Source organism: Pteropus alecto, unplaced genomic scaffold, assembly GCF_000325575.1.
Source record: "Pteropus alecto unplaced genomic scaffold, ASM32557v1 scaffold313, whole genome shotgun sequence".
Lineage (NCBI taxonomy): Eukaryota > Metazoa > Chordata > Mammalia > Chiroptera > Pteropodidae > Pteropus > Pteropus alecto.
Window position 1 is genome coordinate 1,166,441 of NW_006434832.1, and position 9,976 is coordinate 1,176,416.

The 9,976-nt window shown below is 55.8% G+C and overlaps 1 protein-coding gene across 1 annotated transcript in view; it reads right to left on the reverse strand.

Moving 5' to 3' along the window:
- The window catches only part of PLCD3 (phospholipase C delta 3), an 18,493-nt gene continuing 8,517 nt past the window's right edge, over positions 1-9,976 (reverse strand). The window contains exons 2-15 of the mRNA XM_015588004.2: positions 8,295-8,456; positions 7,970-8,198; positions 7,513-7,642; positions 6,395-6,623; positions 5,859-6,060; positions 5,556-5,700; positions 4,770-4,922; positions 3,494-3,634; positions 3,227-3,377; positions 2,277-2,393; positions 1,459-1,625; positions 1,122-1,257; positions 864-1,013; positions 1-665 (exon numbers count right to left, since the gene is read on the reverse strand). Coding sequence (XP_015443490.1) covers positions 577-665; positions 864-1,013; positions 1,122-1,257; positions 1,459-1,625; positions 2,277-2,393; positions 3,227-3,377; positions 3,494-3,634; positions 4,770-4,922; positions 5,556-5,700; positions 5,859-6,060; positions 6,395-6,623; positions 7,513-7,642; positions 7,970-8,198; positions 8,295-8,456 — 2,201 coding nt within the window. The 3' untranslated portion in view covers positions 1-576. The remainder of the gene's footprint in view (positions 666-863; positions 1,014-1,121; positions 1,258-1,458; positions 1,626-2,276; positions 2,394-3,226; positions 3,378-3,493; positions 3,635-4,769; positions 4,923-5,555; positions 5,701-5,858; positions 6,061-6,394; positions 6,624-7,512; positions 7,643-7,969; positions 8,199-8,294; positions 8,457-9,976) is intronic.

Genomic DNA, 9,976 nt, shown 5'->3' on the forward strand with positions numbered 1-9,976 from the left:
TGTGGTAAAATAAACTTGCTGCTTTATTTTTTAAAATAGTCTTGTTCTAGTGTCCTCTCCAGGGCTCTTCTATGACACGAGCTAAAAACCTACTTCTGGTGTCCCCAGGGCTCCCAGCCCCAGCTCTTCTTTCTTTAACAGGGGAAGGGAGCTCAGGTTCTAGAGCTGGAGGGAGGGGCCCAGGGAGAACCTGAGGGAGAAGAGGGCCTTAGGGGGTGGCCAATGCCTGGGGGTGGCTGGACTTCTTTCAGGGGGCAGAGGGGCTGAGGGCTCAGGAGTCCTGCTCCCCAGGTCTCCTGGCAGCAGCAGGCATGGCTCTTCGTAAGCCACGACGAGGGTGAGCAGAGGACTCGAGCTGGTGCCATCTCAAGGTCTCAGGGTTGCAGGGAAAAGATCGACCACCTGTTCTTCAGAAGGGGCCGAGGCAACCCTCAGCACCCAGTTGAGACCAGAGCCTGAGCCTGAAACGTGGGCAGGCTGGACAGGCTAGACGGGCTGGTACTCACGCCGCCCCTCCACCCCAAAGGCGGAGAGAGTCTGCCACGGGATGATGCAGACTAGCACCTGCAGAGGCCCTCAGGAGCTCTGGATGCGGATATGGACAAAGAGCGTGGCTGGTGACAGTGAGGCCCCATCCTTGGACAGCAGGTGGATGTGACGGTACCCTGTGGGGAGAGTAACCAGGCTTCAGGTTCGCTGCCCGCCACCCTGCAGGCCCAGGGCTGGCCACATCCCACCCCTGGGGCTGGGGCCCAGCTTGATTTTGGCTCAGGGGAGGCTCCCACAGGAAAATTGTGGCCCTGGTGAACAGGGTCTAGGGCCCCAGACCTCTGTCCCTTCCCATCCTCACCAACCCCACCAACCTTGCTTCAGGCTGTTGAGAGGCAGTGTAAACTGGCCCACAAAGTCATTGGGGGAGGTGGTGTCATAATCTTCTACCACAAACCGGACCAGCACCAGCTCTGGAGCCCGCAACTGGAACTGCAGGGTCTGCCCCCAGCGGGGGTTGAAGCCTAGGGCACAGGCAAGGCAGTCAGAGCCAGCCGGCCCTGGGCTGCCCTGCACCTTCCTGCATCCTCTGCTGTCTGCCCCACCCCACTTCCACTGGAAGGCCCACTCACCGTTGTTGAGCACGTAGTTGGTCTCCTTTCGAGCACAGTCTGCGGGCACCCCGTGGATCTCAACACGCACCAGGGGGTCCACGATGGAGTTTGGCTTCTCAGCGTTCAGCTTGGGCAGCTGCTGTGCAGTCAGCACCTGCGGGGGATGAAGAGGAGCCTCATCCTGGCCCCTCTACCAGGGCGGGAAGCATCCCGCCCTCAGCACTCGCCCTCCTCCCGCAGGACTCCGACTCAAATGCCCTCCCACCAAGCCATCCTCTGCTGTCTCCCTCCACTTCAGGCTGGCTCCCTGTGGACTAGGACCTCCAGAGCCAGCTCTGCCCCCAAAGCTGCTGACCTGGATGGTGAGAGTAGTTTTGGGGGGTCCAGGGCACTCAGGGTCAAAGTTTGTGTCGGGCTCCCGCAGGCAGGCAGGTTTCAGGACGTAGCCACATTGTCCATTGATGAGGAAGCGCCCTGCATTGAGATCCATCTCATAGCCAGGCGTCTGGAAGTTCAGGGCCACTGTGGACATAACAGGGTCAGGACAGGGGCTCTTAGTTGTCCTCTCCTCACTGTCCTCTCCCCAGACAAGCCCTGTGGGCAGAGGACTCAGTTCCTCCCTACAGAGGGCCCAGGGTCCTTCTGTGTGGGTAGTGCTGCCCCCCCCCACCATGGCTTCAGGGGTGTGTCATGGCAGCCAGGGGATCAAGAGCCCACTGTCACCTGGAATCCCTTAAGGCCGGAATGTGGGGCTAAGTGGGGCATGCCAGAGAAGCCCCCACCCTCAGGGCTGGGGCCGGGCCAGAGCCTAGGCCTGAGGAGGCCTGAGATCTCCATACCTACTCCCAAGGGGACCACACTCCCCTCCCTTGGCAGGCTCGGCCTGGGGCTGCCAGGGGTTCATGTGCATCTGTGTGTTGGGTGGGTTTTTTTTTTAACTTTTACCTTCATAAAAAATGTGAGACTTTTACACTGTCAAGAACAAGCGAGCCTGATTTGTGTTCCCCACATATCCTGCTGACAATTCTTTGAATTGTTATTATCAACGACACACTTTTTTCCACCTTCTGGAAAGCAGTGTGGCTACATCACTGCTGGGGCCTCCCATGGCACCCCAGGAGCCACCCCACAAAGCAGCACCCTGCCCACTACCCGCTGTGCTGTCCCACTCACCCAGCTGACAGCCTGAGTTCCACATCTCCTGGGGGCTGTAGTTGGCTGAGGTCATCCGTAGCCCCAGTGGGTAGACGCGGGTCAGCTGATGAGCATTGTGCCTGATGAAGCTGTTTCCTGGGGGAGAGTTGGGGCTGGACTGTGACGGGCCCCTAGGGTGTCCCTCTCCCACGGGCAGGGCCTGTAATCCCTCCCTCAACTCCAGGGACGAGCTGAGAACAAAGGCTGAATTCCCATCCCCATCTCCTCTTCTCTCTGACGCAGTGGGCACAGGAACCTCATGGGGAGGTTACTGAAGTCCAGGGAGAGGCGGGGACCCCCTCCCGCAGCCCTGCACTGCATCCCAGCTCCAAGTCCCCACTTCCTCGACTGAGTGTGCGGAACACCTGGCCCTAGGCTGACATACCCGTCTCTCATTACTCATCCCACATGTGCCCTCCAGCCACACTGGGTTCCTGGAACACTTCCTGTATGTCATGCCTCCAGGCCTTTGTGCAAGCTGCTCTTCCTGTCTGGAAATCTCTTCTATCACCTGGCTGCTTCTTCCTCATACTTCTGTCAGGTGTCTTCTCAGACATCACATACTCAGAAATCCTTCCCTGATTTCACTCCCTTCTGCGGGGCTCCCTCAGCTGCTGTCATGCCCTGCCCGATCACCGCACATCATAATTACCCAGCCATGTCTGGCCCCAACAATAGGCTGTGTTCCAGGTGAAGACAGACAAGCAGCCTCCTTCCCTGAGCCCTCTCTCCTCCACGTATCCCCAGCCCGGTGCTGGGCATGTGCTGGGTACTCATTCCCTGAGCCCCTCATGACCTCTCTACCGCCCCCACCCCGCACCCCACAAAGCCCTCTCAATCTCCTTTCCAGGCCAATTTCAGGATTTGACCCCACCAGGAGCCTGCAGGCTGCCCTCCAACCCCTAGATCCCTGATGTGCCAGCTCCTACCTGCCTCTCGGATGAACTTCTTGGCTTTGCGCTCGCTGAGGGAGCTGACCTGGCAGGGCTGGGGCGGGACAGGGGCAGGGCGCAGGGTCCGTAGGCGGGTGGCACAGCAGTACACGACCAGGGCTGACAGTTCCGGGGAGATCTGCTTGGCCTGGGAAGACGAGCCTTGGGGGGGCGCGCCAGCTCCAGCCCCTAGTCCTCCTTGCTCCCTTCCCTTCCCCAAGCTCCACGGTTATACCAAGCCCCTGCCCAGGCCAGCCCACTCACCCACCGCCTCTGCTCTGCAGCCTCCACTCCCTCTTCTTCTTCTTCCTCTTCCTCCTCCTCCCGGTCTGAGAGAATTCGACCATCTTCACTCCGAGCAGCTGGCAGCTTCTTCCCCTTCACCAGGACCCGGCCCTTCAGCTGCTGTAGAAGCCAATAAAGAAGGATTAAGCCCTCTGCCCTTATGTCAGCCAGCTGGTCAGTCATTCAGCCACCACTGTGTGAGGGGCTAGCTAGGGGTGAGAAGTAGGAAAGGGGACACAAAGATAAGTGGTTTCTAATAGGAAAAACCAGGAAACAACCTATGAGGCCATCAACAGGGAACCGGCTAGTGAGGTCCCTCCAAACATCAGAACACTACATAGCAGCTGTTAAAATGAAGGAGGCAGCTCAGAACTGAAAGAGAAGGCGTCCTCTTCGAAAACGATCTCGCGTGAAAGAAATGAATGTAGAACATGGAATCGCATGATCTTTTTTGTGTAACATTTGAAAGAGAACATAGCTATGGACAAAGGTACATATGCATGGGAAAATTCTGGAAGGACACACAAGAAACCGTTGAAGATGGTTACTTCTTGTGAAATGGTACAAGAGTGAGCCTGAGTGGAAGAAAACCCATTTTCCATTGTATTCACTTATATATAACTCTATTTTTTACCCATATGCATATTTTTTTTTTTATGCCAATAAAAAAATAAAATCACACACACACAAAGGTGAATTACATTCCTTGCATATTTGAGGTCGGAGTCAGAGGAGAGTTTTCTCAAGCAGACGTCCTGAGAAGGCAGATAAAATGTTCTGAGGTTTTGGAGGAAGGGAGGCCATACCACCTCTGGCTAGAATGCTGGGGAAGTTTCTAAGGCCACAGGAAGAGGCGGTTTAGGCTATGCTAGGATTCTAAGCAGGTATTGCTTGGCAAGCCAGATGGCTGGGAGGGGAGCTCCAAGTGGGAGTAAGAGTCAACCAACCCCTTCGAGGTGGGAGTGGCTGAGCTTTCGGAGACAATGTGGGCAGCAAGGCAGAGCAGGGAAGTCAGAGCCAAGGCATGGATGGTCTTGAATGCCAGGTGAGAGGCTGGGGTGGGTTTAGTCAAGAATGGAGAGCAGGGGAGTGACAAGCCCACGGTGTGGTAGATGCCGGATGAAGGGAGGAGCAGGGGCAGGTTAAGGCAGAGAGAGGTGAGGGGTCCTGAACCAGGGAAGTGACATGAGCAGGGGTGGATGTTGGACTGCAGACAGACCCCTCCCCACCCAGGCGAGGGGTCTGGGAGCCTCACCTCTGGGGATGGCAGCTCTTCGGGGTTTGGGGAGTCCAGTGCCTGCGTCACCAGCATGTCCCCTAGGATGGTGCAAAGGTGGCGGGCCATGGCAGCCTGCTGCTCCAGCCCACAGTGGTTCTCGAGGGATAGGATGACAGGGTACGGGGACACCTGTGGAGAGGAGGGGCAGCAACTCAGAGTCACTCACCCCTTCTCTCTCCCTTTCATCCCAACTAGGACCCTTGCTATACCCAGGCCCCAGCCCCGCTCAGGACAGGCAGGCAAGATGGGGCTCTGGAACCCACTCTGGGGAGGACTAAGTCGGTGGGATTGGGACACACGCTGGGGCTGGGAAACGCAGAGCGGCAGATGTCAGATACGGGGCCTCCGGGAAGGGGTGGGCTGTCTGGGAGGCTGAGGGCAGCTGCAGGAATGGTTTTCTTTTATAAATGCTCTTTATATGCTAATGACATTGACCATGTCGTTAGGTTGCAACCTTTTCCCCCAGCTCATCATTTTTTGACAGCAAGATTTGTATAGCTGGACTGAAATTGCAATTTTATGTAGATGCCATGTTAAGCTTCTCTTTTATAGCTCACTTTCTGCGAGTCATGATTAAAATGTCCTTCCCTACTCCAAGGTTTTCTTTTGGAAATTTTGTGATTTTAATACATTGACTAAATATGAGGGTGACAGAAGGGAGCCTCTCACTCAGCTCTATCCTACCCCACTGGCCAGTTATCCCAGGAGCACCTGGTGACTAAGTGATTCTCTGGGCAGGACAAGGAGGTCCCAGGGGCTCACCGTGAAGGCATGGTCGCGCACAGCCTGGATCACGTCTCGGAAGAGGATCTTGGAGGTGAGCGTGTGGCCGTGGTAAATGATGGGTTCCCCTCCTGGCCCCTCCCAGCAGTCCAGCTCCACGCAGCGGCATCCTTGGGCAAAGGCCCTGCGGACAGACAGACAGCTAGGGAAGGTATCATATGGGTGGCACAGAGCAGGGAAATGGACAGGCTGAGCCAGGTGGCCCCTAAGAAGCCCACAGTGGGAACCGAGGCCCCCAAGCTGGGCTCCCAGGAGTGTTCACCGCCACTGTCCCTCTGGTACCTAACGTAGGCCTCGGTGCTGCTGGGGCCCCCGATCTGAGAGTCGGTCAGGTAGGTGTTGTGGGAGGAGGAGATGAAGTAGTGGGCAAGGGGCTGGTCCATGTCCTGGAACACACACGTGTGGGCCGGGTCCAGGGCAGCCCCATCGGGCGACAACAAGTACATCATGAAGCCATCCAGTGTCATCAGCTCATGCTGCTTGGCTACAGGGATGGGCAGGAGAGAACATCAGGCCACATGGGGGGCCCCCGTGTCCAGCCCCAAATGCCCCCAAAGCTCCACTTAGTAATAATGAGCACCTGTCTACTGACTGGACTCTACAAAGTTATGCCATTTAATCTTCAGCCTTACTATGTGACAAAGGTACATTACTATGGCATTTTACAGATGTGGCAGCTGAGTCTGAAAGAGGCAAGATAATCTGGCCAAGATGGTGCCCACAGCCAATAATAGCACAGCACGCTTAGCTGGGAACCCAGACCTGTCAAACGCCAAGACTAGGGCTGTGTTGACCCCAACCCATCTGTCAGACCCCACCTGTCTCGTTGAGCTCATAGTTCTGGATGAGCTGCTGGGCACGGGCCAGCGTGGCTCCGTCCTCGCCCTGGTCCTCCAGGAACTCCAGCAGCTCAGGGGCACTTAGCACGCGGTCCTCGCCTGAGTACCGATGAAAGATCTCCTCCAACTCAGGGCGTTTCAGCAGCCGCCGCAGAAACTCCTCAATCTCAGTCCCTTCCAGCCGCTCATTGTTGGAGTGATCACACTCCTAGAAAGTAGGGGAAGAGATGTAGAGGAGGCAACGCCCTGGGAAAGCTGGCCTGTACTGACACATCTGTCATCTACCACAGCCAGGAAGACAGATGTCCCCCATTTCACAGGTAGAGAAACCGAGAGCTAGTGAGGCTCCCATCTTGCTCAAGTTCATATAGATGGTAACTTGCAGGACCAAGATGCTAAGGAAAGTCTCTTGGGTTCAGTGCCTGTCCCTCTGTACCATGACCTACCCCAAGAAATAAGATGTGGGAGGAAAAATGGTGACCCTGGGGCAGAAATGAGCTCCCGTGCCACAATTTCCTCTCCCATGTGCATACATTCTAATCCTCACATTCCTACGTTCATACCCAGGGTCAAGGAGTATCAAAGAACTGAGGATCCATGTGGAGCTGCTGGCCCAGGGGTACAGGTGCCATGGCTCTCCTGTCTTTCAATGTCAAAGGCTGGTCGCATAGTCAACATCCACACAGGGGTCTGCCACATGCTCTGACTGGGCCACAGATGCAGAATCCAGCCCTGTGTGCCCCTCTCTGTGCTCCTGTGTGTAAGCCGCACATGGTCACCTGTGCAAAGGGTGCCCTATGGACTTAGAGAAATGAAAACTACAGCTTTGCAGCTCACCTGGGAGGGGCAGGGAGGCCTGCGATGCTCTTACCCTTGGACTCTGCCCAAGGGTGAGGAAAGAAGCTCTGGGCTGCACTCCCATCCTGGCCCAGTGGCCTTAGGGGAGGATTAAAGATAAGTAGCCCCAGATGTGGCCTTTCTGCTGGGAGAGGCCACTTTTCCCACAAAACCTGTGTGGGGAGGGAAGCTGATGACTCAGTTGTCTGGGGGAGGGCAGAGAGCAGCGGTCAGAGTTCAGAGTGGTGGCACATGCCCACCTTGAAGAGGCGGTAGGCGTACATGTCATTCATGTCCACGTTGACCATTCTGAGCAGACTCTTGATCTCTTTGAAGCTCATCTTACTGTCCTGGTTGGAGTCTGCCCGGTGCAAATAGCAGTGGATCCAGGTGTGAGTGCTCAGGAAATACCAACCACAGGCTGGGCACCGCTCCCAGATGACCGGTTACTGACAGGCATGTTACCACCACCAGAGGACTCCCATGTGTAAGGAGCCTGTGGGCTCCCCGAGTACAGCAGTGGGGTGTCCTCTATGGGACTGGGGCTCCCCGGAGCCGCGAGGCCGCGTCTCCACCCTCAGTTCTAAAGACAAGGGGCTCTAGCTCAGACCGTGGACCCCCTAAGGACCCGGCTATATCTCCCCTCGCCTGGGGTCCTCCAGGCACAGGGCTGGCCTCCCTTCACACCCAAGCCCTCCACCCTTGCCGGCAGGATATTGGTCGAGGCGCTCGCGCTGGCTCATGGCGTCGAGGCGCGTGCGCAGCTTGGCCAGTCCGCGAACCCATTGCTGAGCTTCCTCCGCGGTGGGCGCCACCAGGTCCAGGTTCTTGCGGCGGCCCTTGAAGGCGATGGTGAGGCAGCGCGCAGGCGCGAAGGCACCGCCGAAGCGCCGCAGGCCCTCGGACTGGTGGCCCTCGCGGACGGCCTCAATGTGCTGCACGAAGACTGTGGGGGAGGGACAGCCACACGCAGCCGATCAGAGGCGGCAGGCCGGCCAGGCACTGGCCCTAGCCCGCCCAGCGTCCACCCGCCTTGGCTCACAGATGTGCTGCGACGGTGCGCGCGGGATTTTCCGCTGGAACCACACGCTCAGGCCGTCCTCTTGCAGCCGGTACAGTCGCTCCTTCTGCCATGTCCTCGAGCGGATCTTGCAGAGCCGGGAGCCCCGCAGCATGGCTCGAACGTCCTCATCCTCAGTCAGGCCTGCGGGGTGCAAACGCTGGGAGTTTGGGTGGGTGGATCGCCTTCGTGGAACATGCCCCCAGCACTGGGGTTTGACTCGAAGCTTGGTGTGCCCCACCCAGGCCCCCTTGGGAGGGGTGCCAGTAATAGGCCCTTTCTCCCTGCGAAGCAGCAACATCTGAGGCCCTAGAGCAGAGCAACCCCTCAGGCCACACGTGGGACTCAGGCCTCACCAAAGGTCACCCTTTCTGCCACACCCCTCCATCATAGCCTCCAGCCTTCAAGCCCAGAATGTCACCAAGTTTTTGCCCTTGATGTGAAAACCTGGCCATCAGGAAAGCAGTCTCATGATCTAACTAAATCTCTCCTGCTGCCACCCAAGCTCCTCACCTCTGCTTTCCCCAAAACAAGGGAGGTCAGCAGAAGCCACTGTGGCTTCAGGATCCCAGGTCAAGGCCTCTAGGACCTGCCTTAGCTCTCCTGACGCTGGTCTCTAGGTGTCCTTTTTGTGCCCTGGTGGTACCCGGTGAAAGCATGGTCTCCTGTGACATTTGGCACTCCCCCTTGCCCAGCCACTGTCACAACCTCATGCAACCCCCCGCAGCCCTCATGCGCTCTCCGGTCACAGTGTCCACCTTCCTTAATAAGACAGAATGCTCACAAAATACCTACCGCACACACTGCAGCCCCTGCTCATGTATTAACACACGAGGAAACAAGTACACAGAAGATTCAGCCATTTGTCAAAATTCGACGGCTTTCCAGGAAGTGGTGGAAGCAGGTTTCAAACCCTGGAGGTCAGGCTCCGGGACTTTTGCCCTTGGCCATGACACCGAACCCCTCTGTTCCTGCTCCCATCTTCCCGACCCCACTCACCTCCGCTACCACCCGGGGCAAGGGTAGATAGGAAAGAGCAGAATTTATCTATTTATTTCGTATTTAATTTAACTAAAAGAAAAAGTTCACCAGTTTCTCCTACACCCCACCCCCAACCCCTGCCCCTGCCTCGGGCAACCGCCAATCTGTTCTCTGTATCCATGAGCTTGTTTTTTGATTAATTTATTTATTTTGAATTCCTCATGAGAGATACTACAGTATTTGTCTTTCTCTTTTGATTTATTTCACTTAGCATAATGCCCTCAAGGTCCATCATGTTATTGCAGATGGCAAGATTTCATTCTTTTTTATTCCACTGTGTTTGTGTGTGTCTGTAATCTCACACACACACACACACACACATACACACATGCATATATGTGTGTGTGTGTGTGTATATATATACATATATATACACACACATCACGTTTTCTTTATCCATTCATCCATAGATGAACACTTTCATATCTTGTCTGTTGTAAATAAGGCTGCAATGAACATGATGTATATGTCTTTTCAAGTTAATATTTTCATTTTCTTCAGATAAATGCCCAAAAGGAGGATTGCCAAGTCCTATGGTAGCTCTATTTTTAATTTTTCGAGGAACCTCCATACTTTTTTCCATAGTGGCTGCACCAATTTATGTTCCCACCAACAGTGCACGT